Consider the following 19,166-nt stretch of genomic DNA (forward strand, 5'->3'; position numbering starts at 1 on the left):
TGACTAACCATGTAGATAGTTTTGGTTTTGGTTTTGAAAGGCCCTGAGAACTTATTTTCTCAATTAGCTTCTTACTATGGAGTCCTACATGAACGCACTTTTCTGGCAAACAACAGTTTGGGTTTTTTCACATGAGACATTTCTGAATGTATTTGTTTTTCTCTGTAATCTTTCCACTGGTTTGAAGTGGGCAGGGCTTCATTTGGAAAAAAAAAAAAGTGATGTAATCTACTTCCACGATTTCACCAATTTAGCAACATTTGAATCAGAATCTGATGACAGTTGGTGTCACTGTCAGTCAAATCTGATCAAACCACACACAAACACACACACACACACACACACACACACAGCCCTGATGAAGCAGGACAAAGAAATGAGTTAATAAAAATAAAAATGGAGAGTAATGTGCAGGGAGAGAACAAAAGCCCAGAAAGGGCTCATATCAGTTATGGCATAAAAAAAACAAGACTAAGAGTCTACAGCTTTGCTAGCTGCTCTGTGAGGTTGTACTTTGGCACAGCTGTGCTTTAAAGCTAAATGCTAATGTCATGCTCACAATGACAATATTAACAACATTACTGTCTAAACAAGTTAGTTAAGCCTGTTAGCATAGTAACATTTGACATGGCATGCTCAGCACTAAGCAAAAGTACAGCAGAGGCTGATAGAAATGTCACTAGTTTTGCAAATATTTTGTCCCTTGAGGCATGAAGCTAGCATAGCCAAAAAACATGATTAAAGTGGGTTGTTTTTTTTTTACAACACTATTTCTTTAAAGATTGACATCTGGAAAAATGAGGAAAAAGACTGTCTGGTTGAGTAACAGTAACTCTGAATTAGTCACAATTTAAAATGCATTAATATCACAAATTGTAAGAAGTTAAAGTTTCTGAAATAAAGAAGCCAATGGGGTCGTGGACCTAACAGAAGCAATTTAAGAGGAATTTTATTAAGGATTGTAGCAAATGTACTCGTACCACACTGCCATACTATGCTGCAGTATGAAGAGTAAGGCTGAATCACAGAGGTTTATGGATTTTCCAGAAACATTAGATTTTTCAATGCAGAAACAAATTCCTTTCACCTCCAGTGTGCTGGGGTGGAGGCAGAAATCTCGGAGAAAGATATGGTTATTTGGGTGAACTGACCTTTTAAGGAAAGCAATGAGGCTTCATAAATAGCTCATAGCATGTGAGGGGGCTCAATTACGCTCCCATGTTTCAGTAGATATACTCCTCAGTAGACAGATATATTGAAGACAAAGGATGATATAGATGGACGAAGCTGCAGAGACACCACACATCTCAATAGACTTGTTGAAGGAACTATTTTTGGCACGAGTAATATTATTTTTCACTCTGCAAGAGATAGGAAGTCAGTCCCGATAAGTGTTTGTGAAACCCATTTGCAGTTCATGCGGGAGATGGTCCATGCAGAGGGAAAACACACACCAACCCCCCTCCCCCATCCCCCCTCCACACACACACACACACACACACAGACACAGAAAACGCACACAACTGTATTTGTGTCAGTCGATAAGACAGTGCTGAGAGACAGCGAGAGATGGAGGGGGGAGGCGTACGGAGGGGGAGACAGTGAGACAGAGAGAGGGTGAGAGAGAGAGAGAGAGAGAGAGAGAGAGAGAGAGAGAGAGAGAGAGAGAGAAAGAGAGAGAGAGAGAGAAAGAGAGAGAGAGAGATGAACAGAGAGATTAGAGAGGGAGAGCGATGGAGGGAGGCAGAGGGTTGATCGAGAAGCGCTCCCCACCGGCTCACTAAAATCATCGCCGGCCCAATTTCACAGGAAGCACTAAACCCGTCAATTATCTCCTGGCTCGTTGGCTGTCAGACACGGGCTCATCTACACCCTGACAGATGACGCTCTGTCTGAGTCTGTCCTTAACACACACACACACAAAAACAAAAACACCATGCATGCACACACACACACACACACACACACACACACACACACACACACACACGAGTAACCTACCAGTTCGTTACATAATTCACTCGCTGTGTACCTGTGCCCCCGGGGATGTATAGGTGATATGAGGTAAGGAGAGGTTGTGTGTCTGTATCTCTGTGTGTGTGTGTGCATGTGCGTGTTTCTCACCAGACTTTTCTCTCTTTTCTCCTCTGCCAGCTGCTCTGCCAGCCCTTTAATACCATTCAGCTCTTGCCCCAAACATCCGCGTTATATAATCATAATTTCGCTCACAGTAGTTTCGCTCTAAAAAGGCACCAATAACACAGAGCAAGTTTCTGGGCAACAGTGCTGAGGGAAGTGCCTCTGCGCTGGCGCTTTAATGACACAAGAACAACTTCTTGTCAGGAAACATTTGAATTCAAATACATTTTTGACCCTGTGTTTCTCTCTAAGTCTCTCTGCTCTGCCTGCAGCAACAGTATGCCACCATAATTATCTTTTTTTAAAAGCAGCATTTGGACAGCTCTTCGCCCTGAGAATCCATCATGTTCCAACATCTTAAATGGGGTAATCCAGCATCAAATATAGAATTGTTAATTGTGTGGAAAATGTATTAAAGTGAATAAAAAACATTTATTTCTGTTTGCAGCTTAAAAGGAATAGTTTGGCATTTTGGGAAATACCCTAGTTTGCTTTCAGGCGGAGAGTTAGACATGAAGACTGATACCACTCTCACATATGTCTGTTAAATATAAGGCTACTGCCAGCAGCTGGTTAGCTTAGCTTAGGATAAAGACTGGAATAAGGATGAAACAGCTAGCCTGGCTCTGTCCGAAGGTAACAAAATATACCCATTAACTCAGAAATTAACATGTTGTATTTCTTTTTTAAATCAGTAGAAAAACCATTGTAAAAATTACAATTAAGTGCTGAACTATTTTTTGGCTGGGATCAGTAACTTCCTGAAGTCTCCACTGGTTGCCTGGGAACTGCTCTTAGCCGAGGAATAGTCGGGAACATAATCCCCCCAATAAATATCAAATTGTTGTTTTTGCGCTTCGGTTTTTGTACAGATTAAACAAACAAGATAAAACATGTTATTTAGTGAGCTTTAGAGGTGCTGGTAGGTGGATTTCGTTACCTTTGGACAGAGTCAGGCTAGCTATTTCCCCCTGTTTCAGTCTTTGTGCTAAGCTAAGCTATCCGTCTGAAGGCTGATACCACTCTCATGTCTGTTTGTTAAATATAAGGCTACAGTCTTCTCATCTAACTCTTCACAAGAAAGTGAACTATTGCTTTAATGCAAGGAATTCTGTGGGTTGGGTTTAAATTTTACATATGTGTTTATGTGTGTAATAGTGTTGTCCAGGCCCAAATGTTAAACGAAAAGACTCGAAGGATATGTTCAAATCAATAGCAATCATCCCTGTGATGCACCTTTCAAGGATTATTTTTGTGAAAAAAACCTGCCTGTGGATAAGATCTTTGCACTGGGAACACAGCTGTCAGTGTTTTGAATCACGCAGAGTTGTACACTGTGTGTTTTTCCTGCTACCTTGGAGTTATGGCAGCTTGGTTAAAGTGTTTCTTCTGTTCCTGCGTCCTTCACAGGTCCCTGGTGGGTCTGACTGGATGTTTCTGCAGGTTTGTGTGGTGAATAACTACAGAGTTTGGCCAATAACATGTCAGAAGCTATGGTTGGACCCACCTATCCTTTCAGCTATGGTCTGCTCATTATAATGACAGAGCAATAACATGGAAAGAGGGGGGTGAATGGAAAATTCTAATAATAATGACAAAGAGGAAACAACAGGAATGGAAAAGGTCACTGAGCATTGAATTTTCTGTTGCCATGGGTGTGGGTCAACATTTTCACAGAAATAAACTAATACTGAAGCCTAAAATCACAGTTGTTTGGTTTCCCTCCATTTCCATTTTAAGATTTTAAGTCTTTAACTGAGAAGAGCTATGGGGTATCCTAATTAAGTAGTTGGCTTTCATTTCACAGGAAAAGTCAAGCACACGATATGGAAGGTGTTCAAGTGGGTAGAGTTGTGAGAACACTGTTGCTAGGCAACCGGGCAACTATAATGGAGGCCTAAAGACTCCTACTTGCTCTCAAATGAGATAGCATAATGTCAATGACCAAAGATTAAAGGAATGCATGCATATAAATGGTTACAGTAATGTTGTTGCAATATGTGCCTTTTCCAGTTTTGGTGTTACATTACTAATAAAAAGCCAACATTAATATTGATGTCTTGAAGGAGAATAAGTTAGCTGGTGAGTGGGTAATTTTCTTTCAAATGAGAAAAGAATTGAGAAGGCATAATAAGGCAAGAGAAACCACACATTTGGGAACATCAAACCACAACCTTGTAGACAGTGGTTTAAAAAGTAAACAACAGCTCTTACATAATACAAAAGGTGATCGTAACAATGGCAACACGTCCCCTGAGAACACAACATCTACAATGTGTTGAAGCTTGCATGTGAAAGAAGGGCCGTGTGAAACCACATCTGTGACAAAGACTGTGGGTGTTCTTACCTATCATGGGTGATTCAATGAAGCTCCAGGTGTTGCTCTGCGGTACATAGGACTGGAGGACACCCGCCGAGCGCCCGGCTTCGTTCACACCTCCGAACACGTAGACCTTCCCTCCGCACACCGTGGCTGCCGCAGAATGGACCGGCTTAGGAAGAGGAGAAACCGTCTCCCACTGGTTGGTGATAGTGTCGTACCTGGAGAGAAAAAAGGGAGATTTTTAGATGTTTTGCGTTTTTGTACACCATTAACTTCAACCTTGGATGAATTCGAATTTAAAGCAAAACCAAAAGAAATCAAGAGAAACAAGAGGAGATGCAGGCCAAGGTTCAAAATTGACTGATAAGTAAAGTCATGACCCCACTCCCATTAAACAGATCCACAGTGGGGACTCTCTAAATTACTGATGAAACCTCTAATGATTCAAAAACTACAACACCACTCACAGTGGGTCATTTACACCAACACCCACACCAATCGTATACAGACATTTCAAAGTTCCCACTGCTCTGAATTCACTGTGAAACGCTCGTTTTGGCTGCAGGGCTGACAGATATAATTAGCAGAATGCCTACACCACCAGGGAAGATGAAAAAGACCAACCATTACGTACAATGACAGCAATTAAAGCAATTACACAAAGCAACATATGTTGGGAGCTACAAGCCATTAGTCTCTAGAGTTGGGCTGTGTGTCAGCACTGAGCTTTGGACCTTTATCACTGAGCCCTCTTTGGCAGAGACTTCAACGTCGAGCCTAAAACTCAGCCGACCCAAACCGGCACAAACAAGCAGCCAGATGAAAGGGCCTGACACAATGGGCTGCATGTGAACAAGACACTGGCTTATGAGATTGTGCCCTTGTCAGAGGTTGAGTGTGTGTTTATATGTATATTTCTTAAATTTGCATTTGTGTTTGGTGTGCATGTGTGTGTGTATTTAGACATGTGTTTGTTGTTTTTTGCCCTGTGGCTCCATTAGCGTGGTGTGTTAGGAGTGTAATCTTGTGTCCATGGGCCAGTGATCAAAGTAGCCGCACCGACAGCCTTCCAGCTGGAGTAGGCCTCATTAAAGAGCCGCAAACAGATCCAGGATCTGTGATTAAAACACACAGCCATTCAGACTAAAGCAAGCCTTCTTGATCGAGGCTGTCTCTTTGTTATAAAAGTAAAAAAAAACACCTTGTCCCCCAGGACAACAAACTTTACACATTAAACACTTGAGAAATGCTTTACTGCTCAAAAAGTAGACCCTCATACCGTCACTTCAAAGCTTCAAAACTTTAAAGAATGATTTTGTCACTGGGTTCAATGAACTTCATTAGGTGGTTTGCCTAATGTTAGTGATCACACAGGTGTTTACTTCCTTTACTTTTCTTTTACTTTCCCATCCGACACACCAAAGACATTCAGGTTTGCAAAAGTATTTTTTCAGTCTACAGATGCTTTACTCATGCAACTCCTGTAGCATGTGAAGTCAGGCTGAATTTAAATGATACCTGAAAGCGTTGGTTGCAACCAGCTTCCTGTGAGAAGGCCGTTAGATAAAGTGGGAGAGGAGACGGATGAATTAGCCTTTGGGAATATTCTCTTTGGGGGTCTGATAATGTTCCTGGCAACAGCTGCTGAGGGGATGGGTTTAAAATCGACTGGCAGTCTGAGAAAGTGGTGACACAGAAGACACTCTGGGAAAGGTGGACTCGAAACACAGAGAGTGCCAATTAGCAGCGTTTAAACAGGGACATGCACACCAGTATCAGGCTGAGTAACTGAGCCCTGCTGAGATAGAAGGACTAACACGTGTCTCATTCTCTGGCAGATGTAATTACCCCTCGGACCACATCGGGGGAGGTTCATAAATTTAAGGCTCAGACACTGCTGAGTGAAGCTGATTACGGGATACACAAAAGGCCAACAGGACACTGCAAACAGCTGGTCATGATGAGAAAAGATAAAAGAAAACAATCCTAAACACTCAATTCTGCACAACAAATACAGCCTCTTTACTGTGCGAGTTAGCTAGAAAATATGAGAGATGTATTCTCTTGCAGTTTTTCTGGCTATTCTTACATTAGTCAGATCCTCAAATTTGGTTTCAAATCTTACATTTTCTACATGTATTTGTGACTAAATAAGCAACAAAGTTAAAGCTGCACTAATCAATATTTTATATTAACAGTGGATCAAATGACATGTAATGTCACTCGTAGTGATGAACCCACAGAGAATTATTACCCGACTCTACAGTTCTCCTCGGCTCTGTGGAGTTTTTTAGCGTCTTTTAGCTCAGTTTGATTTCAGGGCCCACAACTGCACTGTTTTGGTTCACTCTCACAGCTCTCATCAACCTCGTTTCAAGACACGGAAAGCAGCTGCTTCTAGTGATAAGGCTGTTATAAACCGAGTGCGCACTACCTGCCCAGCACCAAACAGCCGACAAAGTTAGTGACTAGCTAGTGAACATAGTGGAGCATTTAGCAGATAAAGAGCCAGATATTTCCCTCAGGAGTTTGTAGAGACCCAAAACAGAGCTAAAACTAGAGTGAATAGTGGACTTACATTTTTCAAGCGGCCAGAAACATGACTCCAAATAATTGTTAATGCTACTCTGTGTCAGCTGGATGTGTTAATAGCTAACACGTTCGGCACAACAACTTCATAAGGTGATAAAATGTCAATGTTGTGTTTACAGGTTCCTGCCGCCCTGGAGTGGTAAAAAAACCCACTATTGCAGCTTTAATATTTGAACAAAACTTCTTATGTATACATTTAACCCTCAAAAACTAGCAAATCTCCCTGCAGGACTTTGTGGGTGTAGTGTGGGTGTAGTTTGATCAAATTATCAAATACTTGACATCACAGTCTTCAAAAGCAGTGAGGAAAGCACAGACAGAGCATGAAAACAGAAATCTCTCATAATTACCAGTATCATTTTAACTTGGTCAGATAATAGTGTGCTCATGTGAGACCCCATCTCTTTTAGTAAGAAGTGGATCAGGAAAATAGGTTTTAAGGGCCATTAATGTAAACACGGCACAGCTATTAGGCAGTCAAAAGGCTCAGGAGCTCTGATAAAGAGGAACACTAGCAGGTCAGAAGAAACTCAGTGTCTCAGAGGTCACGAATCTGATTGAATTCATTACACGTGTGATTCACCATCAAACATTTAATATGAACTGTGACATTAGGACTGACACTAAAAAGATTCTCTCAGAGTGGTTCGATTATATCTCCAAGGCAGAGGAGACGGAGGAAGGAGAGAGACAGAGAAAAAACCCCCCACTGCGTTCATTATAAAAACATCTCAAAACAAACTACATCTCTCCTTCTCTTTCCTCTGAAGCTCTCTGTCAGACAGAAAAGGCAGACAGAGCATTTTCATTGTCACTAAGACACTGTAGGAGTTTATCCATCAACATGTTGCGCTGCATCAATTGCTTTTTTAAAAAAAAAAGTGTTTATACACAAGAACTGATCACCGCATGAAGCCGTGTAATCGGTTGTAGCTCCTGACAGGGCTTGTTTCATCACGCAGGGAAAATAATCTCGAAAATGCGGCTGCAGGGTTACAACAGAACGAACAATGTAGCATTGTGTTCTCTTATGTGGGAAGAGAGACAGAAAGAAAGACAGATAGGAAGGGTAGACACCGATTGTGAATGAAAGAAAGAGGCCAGACTACAAACTAGATTTGTCTCTGAATGTGTAATCTGGATAAAGAGAAACACGTTAATGCTTGCAGCACGCACTGCGACTGATATGCCAACAAGTGAGAATCAGAATTTGATGTCAGGCAGGTGTAAAAGCGGCCCACGCAGTGTGACTGTGTTGGTAAGCGAGTACCAGCTAACTTTTCTCTGGCCTTCGTTCTCCACTGACCTGTCTGGATAAGAACCATAATGTTTGATAACAACAGTTGTCATTGGACAGTCGCAGTGGAAATGTACAGTCACACCTGCAATGTTTGTTTATGTTGACAGCAGACGGATTTGCCACCCCCCCCACCTGCTTGCTAGTGCACCTGAAGAATTACATTCAGCCTTAATATACTAGTCTGCAACCTACATAATAGAGAAAGTATATACACTAAATACCAGGTGTTAAATACAAGGGTTGGAGTGGATTATGCATTAACTGCATATTCACATGTGAACTACATATTTATTGATGATTGGGGGCTGATTCAAGATTCATTACAAGATCAAATAGGTGAATGCATATAACCACATTTTGTGCATATGTACCTTGGTTCTACTGTATGTATCTATGTTTTGGAGTAGATTTACATTTTGTAACAATCACCTTTAAAGGATGAGTGGTGGTGGTGTTATTCTTTTTTGAAATTGTCACCAAATCCCACGAAAGGACCAAAACCAACAATGTGTTATGCCATCTCTCAATACTTGGCAACTTCCCTACCCTGACTGGCACACTCAGCCACAAGCCCTTTCATTCAAACTGAAGAAATGAATCTTGGAAGAATGAGTCATGAATATATAGTTTCATTTTCCATTTTCAGTAATTTTCTAAAATAGCTGGGCACTGTAGTTTTTAGCTAACATTACTCGAACGGGAGTAAATAGTGCATTTGTTGGGAACTATTTTCAGTGGCAGATTAATAACACGTGCTCTAGTGAGTATTTACGGCAGCAGCACGGTGTGGTGGTATGTGTGGTTCTTAATAGTTTTTGGACAACAATGGAGCTCTATGGCACAGAGGAATAAGCTACATCAGGCTTTGACACAGGTAATACTTGTTAGTAGGATCAATTAATTGTTGGTTTTGGTCTTTTCATGGTTTATGTTGACAGAAATATTGAATATGGCCAGTATTATCCTTTAAAGCCCTTGTAGGCCTGGCTCCTGGCTGTATTTCCAACCTGTTAACTCTGTGTGAGCCTGAGCATAGGTCTCTGTTAGTAGTTTGCAGGTAAGGCCAACATCCAGACGAGACTAGGCCTTGCAATCAGGCCCCCTTGACTCTGGAATGACATATTGGAGGAGATCGACTGAGCTAGCCTTTATCTCCATTGTAGTCTCTTTTAAAAATACTATATTTTAGATTTCTTGATCGATTGGTTTTTATACTGCATCTCAACAGAAAGCTGGAAGCTAAGCTGCACTGCTGTTCTAAAATCCATTTCTGTCCTCTTCAAAAAACTGGAACATGTGCCTGGATGTGGGCTTCACCAGCTAAGAATATGTCACTCAGGGATGATGTCATCACAGACGAGCTGAGAAAATGTGGCGCATAAGCAGCAGATATTGCCCCTCGGGCCCTCACTTTGTAACATTAACTAGGAAACATGCATCTGAGTCAGGGACCATAAAAATGAATGGATGCAGTAAAGCGTTAGCCGTTATGCAGCCTTCCATTGGATTTGCTCGGTGGCATTACACGTCTAAAAGCCTTGTGCGTGTGCCATCTTGTTTTTCTCTGTTTATGGAGCAGCCGTGATGAAGCAGCATCAAGATGCTATAGAAAGAAGGAATAAATATGACAAGCATGAATCAGTAAGTGTGATATAATGTTAAACAGGAAGTAAAAATAGCATAAAACAATGGCTGAACTTTGTTGCAATGCATTAGATGACTGAAAGGGTTGAACTCTTACAGTCGGTAATGACAAATTTACAAGTAGTTGACCAATGCCTGCCTCTTGAAGCTGACCATATACCCTCTATCTTTAGACCACCTACATAATACATAGACTAGCTGTCTGTATCTCTCTCTTTCCAAAACAATCTAATCATGTAGAAGGTGCCGAGGCGTCACAGCAAAATCACTAATATGGTTACCTGCTGGGGAGTGTGGATGACGAACCACACTTTCCTCCATATCTCTCTGTCTCTCTCTTTCACACACAAACACACACACATGGGATAAACTATAATAGATGGGCTGCCAGTCTCTGAGATACTGACACGTATCCATTTCCCCTGAGATACAAACTACAGCATATATATATATATAGTGAGAAACGAGAGTGGGAAGTTAGAAGGAGGAATGGAAAAATGCCTTGCTCAGTTAACACAACCACTTGGGCTCTATACACCTCAACGTTGACATAAGATCCATTAAGAGGCAGAAGAGTGCATCATGCTGCAGTTAAAACCACACTGGAATGGCATTCAAACACTGACTGCTCAACAATACTACAGTATTCCCCACACAAGCTATTAAAAACCAAACAGCTCATAGTGGAAGACGATGCACAAACAGGAAAGACACACTAACAAAACCTGCATTCATTCAAGTTGTTAACAACACTTGCACCACGCAGGTCCGAAACAACAGCATTGTTACCTTTAGAAAGTGAGTGCGTGCACTGGAATACAATGGAAGTTGGTAAAAAATATAATAAAATAAAGCTATGCATTAATCGCCTGCAGAGAGGTGCTGATGCTCTAGATTCTATCAAGCAGCGACTCATGCCCTTAACTTACAAATTCGCATTAATCTACCGCTCTCACATGAACACTATCTCTCTGTCTATCTTACATTCTCTTCCTGCTGCCCACATGCACCCTCAGATGCACTTCAACATGGGACTGCTAAAGCTGTGTTAGTCATGTGGGTAAATTTGTCATGTTTGCAAAAGAAGTGTCAGTTTGCAACCAAACCAAAGTGCCTCATTTGGTTTTGATCACCACAGCTGAACTAGTACTACTTTGCACATATGTGTTCTGTTCAATGATTGTATTTTTAGCCAAGCTAGCGTTGTGGCTCGAGGGATGGCAATGTCAGCTGGTCAGCTGGTAGGTCCACCACTTTGGTCCAGACTGAAATATCTCAACAACTATTGGATGGAATGCCATGAAATTTTGTACAGACATACATGGTCCCAAGGGGATGAAGAGGTTGACATTTAGGGTTATTAGTGAAATGTCTCTACAATTGTTGGATGGATTGCCATGAATCCACACATGGAACACACAGTCATGCCCCCCTCAAATGTATTGAAATAATTTTGGTAAACTTGATTTTGAGTTTTGATGTGAGCCTTGACTTCCTGACTTTGTGAAGAGCATTAAGAAACCACACAATCAGGGACTATACAGGCACTGAATGACTGACTGTTGTATTTGACAGTTAACCCCCAAGTCTGCAAGCTCCCCCATTTGGTGTCAAGTGTCATGAAACCAGAAGACCTCACTATACAAAGACATTTGCATGCAGCCCCATGTTCGACAGTAGTTTAATTTGGTTTCTATGCTGCCATTGGAACAGGCACGAGAAGAGAGGGAGTGCATGTGTATGTGAGTGCATCAATCCCTCATAGCCTCTGTTTCCTGTCAGGAGTAATGAACTGAGAGGTTGTGATTTGGCTTCAGGAAAATAGGGCTACTGTGTGAATCAGCTCCAGCCTGGAGGGCATTCAAAACAATTTGCACACAAACATAGGCACCATTTGCTTACATTAACAATTTTCACGTTTGCTAAGAATGTTCGTTAGCAGCTAGGTGGGGGGAAATCTCGACAGCATGACATAAACTAATCTACAGAGTCCTGGTAAGAAAAAAAATGCAGTTGAAATTGTCTGCTGAACTTTCATTTTAAAGCAAATTTAGCTGCACAATTGTACAGTACATGTGGGCTGTTTTGACAAAGGAAGCTGCTGATAGTGACTGTGGGTGTTCATTTGAAATCATTCAACTGTGACTTCCTGCTTCTTTGCATATTTGCTAGTATCTCATCCAAAATGCTTTACTCATACCTGAGCAAGATCACTGTGTGGACGAGGATGACAGAAGGAAAGGGGTAAAGAAGGGAAATGTGAAGGAAGAGTGGGGGTGAAGAAGAGGAAATGAAAACCAGGAAAGGAGAGTGGTGATAATATTTTTTGCATTAATTTGAATGTCTATCAAGTCAGGCAATAGATAGAAGCGCATGAAGGCGAACAGGAGAGAGAGCATCCATTTTGGAGAGGAGGAGAAGCGTTAGCGTGGGTGCGAGAGGAGGGAGTCAGAGTCTGTCTGTGTTGTGTCAGCTGCCATCTGTATCAGAGCACATCACAGAAACTGTGAGGCCTGTGCCCACACCTCCACTATCACCCTGCTGTCTGCTGGGTACCAACACTGGCACATACACATCTCCAACCCATTGGATGCATTTTGTTTTATCGAGGCCCCTGTTGGTCGAAAAATCTGTATCTCTGCATTCTCTACAACAAATTTGTCCTTCTTTGATTGAATATCTTTATATCTGAAGGACTGAAACCAAAACCATTAGTATTTTAATTTCCTGTACTCAAACTCTGTTTGTAGCTGCACTGGAATTACCTCTCAAGAGCCTGAAGCCATCTGTGTTTGGCCAACCCTTGAAAATAGCGAGCACCAGAATGGGTTTAGGAATAGAGGTATAACACTTTTAGCTCTTTATAGTAATAAAATGTAATGCAATGTGGTTGCTAAGAGACATGTACACTTCTAGTGATGGCCTTGGTTACATTGTAGGTTAAGCGACTAATGAAGAAGTACTGGAGATCCTTTTATGATCTCAACATTTAATTTAATATGCAATTTGACTTTTGTACTGATGTTTTTTGGACATAATGTGGCAGGAGCTACATGCACAAACTCACCTTTTGCTATGCTCTATTTCACAAACGACAGCTTTACGCAAATTGTCAGAGATGAAAACAAAAACAGCCGCTTTGTGACAACTAATTTGAACTCGTTTGTATGCACCTCTGTTCCCCTTGTTGATTTTCTCTGCATGTGACAGCTGCTTGTACCTGTGTTCTCTCTCCCGGGGTTGCTAATCAATGTCTGATGGTGAAATCTACTGAGTCCTACTTTATAGAGGAAGGGCTCAGCCCTGCTCAGAAACGTAAATGTTTGGTCATTTGCATATCATATAGGAAGCGTATTAATTTGCTGACATGCTTGCAGCTTCACCTGGGGAACTGTAAAGACTTTACAGCAGTCACTCTTCATTTTAACGCATCACATTAATGACAAATGCTGTAATTTCCTTGGCTCCTGTTAGCATCAGCTTCCAAACTAATAACTTAAAAATGAAAGCAGAAGGTGTTCCACGAACACTTTGTTTCTAAATTAGGATGCATTAGCTATTTGTAAATCCATTAATAATTTGTTTGTCCTTTTAAGTTTTTAGTAGCTACTAGCTAACTTTGCAAACTAGTGACTTACTAAATCAGATTTCACCATTAAAACTTAAGAAATGTCTTAGCTAGTAAAGACCATAGTGATATGTAAATATGTTGCCAGGAAACATCTGTAGCACTGTCCAATCAAAAGCTATCACCTTTGTAAACAGGAAGCCACTGTAGCACCACAAGCTAACAGCCAAATGTAGAGTTTTAGGGGGGCAAATAAACATAACTTTCAATTCTTTGTAAATGTGGGTATCACTTATTTTTTATCTATGTAAAAATATAATGTTTCAGAGTTAGTAGTAATTGTGCAGTTTAGAATGAGAAAGAAATATCCAATTACGCTAACCTAGCTGACGTTATTCTAGTTAGACACTCTTTTTGTGAAATGTCATCTAAAATCTTCCCAGTTTACATCATTATTAAACAACAATTTGTGTCAGACAACTTTACCTTTTTAACAATCTAAATGAGTTATATATTACCAAGTTTATGTTAATTTTGTCTGTTAGTTAGTTAGTTAGTTAGTTAGTTAGTTAAATCAGATAAGCATCAATTACACCTGGTAGTTACTGGGTGTAAGCATTCAGTAACAACTAATCTATATCGTAGAAAAGTTACTCTGTGTAAATTTCGACTGAAACCTTTTCTACGATGGAACACTCCTGGACGAATGAGGGACTACACCGTCTTGTTTTGAACTAATATGTGTAAATCACTTCATGGAAGTAAACACTTAGTACGTTATGACTAGGCTACATTTAAACTTTCAAAGAGCTGTTCTCTGCACATATTTGGCTTGTGACGCCTTAAAAAAATCATTGTCTACATGTCTTGTCACAGGCCATGGTGTAGGCATGAGACGTGATAACTTTTTAAGATTGTTTCATTTGTAGGATTTTCAGAGGCGTGAAGAAAGAGGTAAAAGTATCCAGTATTTTGCAAAAACAGCAAACTTAATCATCCTGTGACCTGTCAGATTTATCTTGGAGCCCCTTGAGGGGTCTTGACCCCCGGTTGGGAGCCACTGATTTAACCTTTGACACACTTCCACATCTCCCAAATCTCTCTCATTCCCCTCAAGGGCAGATTCATTTTGCTTGTTATTTGCTCATGATATACACATTTGACAGATTGTGTATGATGACATCTGGGTATCTAATGGAGTCTTGCTCTCCGTATGGATGGCCTCGGAGTGTGTTCATCTGACAGAGTGAAGTCAAGGTCAGCCAAAAGACACACACACACAAAACACACTCCACTGCCATCACTGCAGGAGAACACACACACACAACTCATTAACTCTGATGGATTACAGCACATTTCAGGCTAATAACACAGACATACGTGTGCACGCCATGCAAAAATGCACACACACACACCACACACACACACACACTAAACTATGGCAGCATATACAAACAGATGGACACAGACCTGTCACCTCAGTGTCACCTTCAGCTAATCCTTGCGAGACAGAGAGCAATCCATCCACTGGCCACACAGATTTACCCATAATCCCTGTGAATGAACTCATTCAGAGCAGAAGTCTGCTTCCTCAACGTGTGAGCACACAGTCTGTCCATGTATGTGTCCACACACATATTCTGTACGTAGATAAACTGCAGACATGCTGTATGACACTTAAACTTAAAAAGGCACCTTGAAAGACTATCAGGAAGAGAATTTAGGGAGCCATGATAATAGTGTGTGCTCTTTTAGTGTCTCTGTGTGTGAGTGTGTGTGTGTAGACGCAGATTTAATTGGATGGGAATGTCACGTAGGACAGGGGACATGAGTGCTGCCGGTGGTGTAGGTCGTACACCAATTATTGCTCCGCACTCTTCAAAACTAGACGGGAGATGGAAGTATGAGACCCCACTTCATTACCAAAGTAAGCCCCTGTGTTGATAGCAGCCATGTAGGGCAGCACTGTGGGAGAAAGTGACTGCAGCCAAAGCTTGAGGTTTGATCGCTAGTTCTGGATTTTTTGTGTGTTTTTAGGAAGCTACGAACTGTCTCATGTAACTGTTGTCTATTGCAAAAAAGTGTGTAAGTAACTACTTGTGACACTAAATAAAAAGGTCTGGTTACACTTTACTTTGATAATCCGCCTACAGATTATTTATTTACAGTTTATATCTTATCTGTAACATTTCATAAGGCCATGTCGCTAGCATGGCTAAAATATTTGAAAATCATTTATGTAGGAACAAACCTGAGCTTGCATTCATATAGTACATACATACATACATACATACACACACACACACACACACACACACACACACACACATACAGTGTGTATGTATGTGTACAGTAAATCAATATACATTTGAAAAAAGAAAAAAGGAGAAACAATAACAAGAAAACAGAAACAAAAGAAAAAATCAAGCGAAAGCAGGTTTGAGGGAAGACTGAGCGTAAATCAAGTACATGACAATGGATTTTAAAAAAAGGAAAAAAATATAATCAGTTTCATTAATAAATAAATGAGTTAAGAAAATATTGGAAAGAAAAAAAAGAGGGTCTTCAGCAAGACAGGTTCCTACTGGCTCCCTTTAATGGGGCCCATTAATAAATGATTCTCATTTTTGCCATTTAAAATAAATTTAAACACTTACTACACACACACACACACACACACACACACACACACTAGGACTAAGACCTGTACAAAAGTTGAAAATACCACTGTGTCTGCACTTAGCTCACATTGATGTGAGCACTTTCACCTTGGGCAAACACACACACACACACACACAGGACAAATCTATATATAACAACTAACCCTCCCACCTCCAGTGGCGATCCCTCCCTAGGTGCCGGTGAGGTGCGGTATCTGGATCTTGCGATGGTTTGCCAGGGCTATGCTCTCTAAAGGTCAGTTGTTGCTTCCTCCTGTGGGGAGATGGCGAACTGACTCCCAACACCTCAGCGGCATCTGTCACATCCTAACCACTGATAATTAGCCAACAACATACTGCTGCAGCTTGAATGACTGCATCAACGACTGGGTGGCAGCCTGATATGAGAGAGAAAGAGGGGGATACAAGAGGCATACTTTTTTTTTAATGTGTGTGTGCCTGTGTGTTTTTCCACAGAGAGCGATGGAAGGTGAAAGAGAGAAAAAGAGGATAGAAAAAGGCACAGAAGCATAAAGGTTAGAGAAAAATGACTTGCCTGTTGGTAAAGGCTGGAAATTGTCCGAAGTGCCAGCCAATCGTTTATCAACGAGGCGGAAGCACATATAGCTCGTACTACTCATTACCTGCAGCCTCTCTCTGCCTTTCCCTAATACCATCCCCGGGCACACCTGCTGCTGCCTGCTAATGTTTCTCTATAACTGTCACACACACACACACTCTCATGCACGCACACACGCGTGCGCTCTTTGCATCATCCCCATTAGAAGACAATGAAGAGGAGACACTGTCTTTGCTCGAGCATGTCAGACAGATTCCACATCACCGGGCTCGCAGGTCCCAAATACACCCATCATCTCCTGCCCACCTAATCAGCGCTGTGAAGAGATGGAGGGAGCAATGGGACAGAAGGTGCAGGAGAGGTTGGAGAATGTGGTTAAAAGAGGAAAGCAAGGGGGAGGATAGAGGGAGGCGAGGAGGCATGGAGAGAGAGAAATATGAGAGAGATGTGACAATCTGCCTGATTTGGGCCCACTCTCGTTCAGCCATGAAGCCTCAAAATCACTGAGAGTCTATCAGTGATTTTGCAGGCAGGAGATGATGGGTGTAGCTCCTTCACAGAGCTGGGAAATGATACAGTACACAATAAATGAGAAAAGTCTTAACAGAAGTACATAGGTAGAATAAGCTCTAAATTAACTACTAAGGTTGTTTTAATCATGCCACTAATGACTGCCCAGTCAAAGAGACCAGTGTGTGTTTTTAGCTCCTTCATTACAAATCATGCACACTTTATATTTTTGCTGACCACTTTCAAATGCATGTTGTACAGCATTTTTTGAGATCAATTCGAATCTTAAAACTTGCTGAAGTTTCAATCATAGCAAATCTGCATTATGTTTTGTCATTGCTGCGGTTTTGTATTTAGGGCTGCAGCTACCAATTGTTTTCATTATCTATTTATCTGCAGATTATTTCTTCAATGAATCGATTCATTATCTATTGTCTATAAAATGAATGAATGAAAATGAAAAAAGCAAAAAAATAAAAATAAATGCCCATCACAACATATGGATACGCATTCAAAAGAAAAGAAAAGCAACTAATCCTCAGATCTGAGAAGCTGGAATCCGGTTTTCATAGGACTTGACAAATGACTATTACTATTACTATTAATTGATTATCAAAATCACTGGCAAAATATTTTCTGTTGATCAACAAATTGATTAATTAACTAATCATGTCAGCAGTAGTGCTAATTAATTCTTTAAGAGCAGATTCATTTAGAAAGTCTGCACCTGATAACTGTAATGTAATTCTGACAAAAAATAATGCAGCTCTGATGTTCACTGTGATGGATTATACAACACAAACACATTTCAAGAGTTGGCTAATACATTTTCATTTTGTGGTGGAATGAAAGGAAACCAATGGATGTAGGAAAAATACATTCAAATTTCTGAAACTCTGCAGCATGGTTTGAAAAATGCCTAGCTGTGATGTAAACAGGATTAGTAATAAATTAGCTACAACATGCAAAGGAAAAAAAGTGAGCAAGACAGAGAGACACGGAGAGAGAAGAAGACATGAGAAGTGAAAATCAACACTGACATTTCAGAAGGGAGAGGGGTACCATGGAGGGGTAATGAGGTGTGTATGTGAGTGTGAAAGCGAGGAAGGGATGATGGGTGGAGGGTGGTGGTGGCTGGGGTAGGGTTGGAGGGTGAAATGGTGCCTTGACAGCGCAGTAGGGGCCAGCACTGTGAAGTTGGTTAATCCTGAGGAGCAGGGGATTAGCTCGACAGGGGGGAACCACCTCGGCAGGGGGGCTCTGGGAGCCGTTGTCCCTGACCACAGTGCCATGCTGCAGGGGCTAGCGGGGATGACTGCCCCCCCTTAACCCCCTCCAAAACTAGCCCCAGGCACAGTCTGACCTAGTACATGGAAACAGATCTACACCGTAACACACACATAGACATATAAAAGACATGCACAACAGCTCATCAGTTCATTATTGCTGTAGATAGGCTGGAGGGGCTGGGAGAGAAGAGTGTCTTCACATGAGCCCATTGGTTCCAGTGTGACTGATTGTGCTGAGCTCACAGGCCTACCTGGGGGCTGCTGCATCTACACACTCCTCTCATCTTCTCCCGTCAGCTCTGTGCTGCTAAACTCTTCTTGGCTCGCTCCTCTTCTCTCTACTTCCCTCTTTCTTGACTCTTTCGCTGCAGGGTCCCGGACACCTGGGGCTGTAAAGTAGCGGGGCGCTTCGCTGTTATTTGCATCTTCGCCCTGCTGATTATTTCCCCACTGTCTCCAAAAGAGAGTGCTGTTGGGCAGGGAGCTGTAATGGACAAAGAAGGATGTCCATCTCCAAGACCATTGTGTTTTATGTGTGAGAGAGCTGCCCGTCCTATATGT

The 19,166-nt window shown here is 41.4% G+C and overlaps 1 protein-coding gene across 4 annotated transcripts in view; it reads right to left on the bottom strand.

The window, feature by feature from the left end:
* Positions 1–19,166, bottom strand: part of LOC122863710 (kelch-like protein 29) — a 196,975-nt gene that overhangs the window by 8,392 nt on the left and 169,417 nt on the right. For all 4 annotated transcript variants that reach the window (XM_044170450.1, XM_044170448.1, XM_044170449.1 and 1 more), the window contains one exon: positions 4,487–4,680. In XM_044170450.1, the coding sequence (XP_044026385.1) occupies positions 4,487–4,680 (194 nt within the window). The remainder of the gene's footprint in view (positions 1–4,486; positions 4,681–19,166) is intronic.

Source organism: Siniperca chuatsi, linkage group LG16 (genome assembly GCF_020085105.1).
Source record: "Siniperca chuatsi isolate FFG_IHB_CAS linkage group LG16, ASM2008510v1, whole genome shotgun sequence".
Lineage (NCBI taxonomy): Eukaryota > Metazoa > Chordata > Actinopteri > Centrarchiformes > Sinipercidae > Siniperca > Siniperca chuatsi.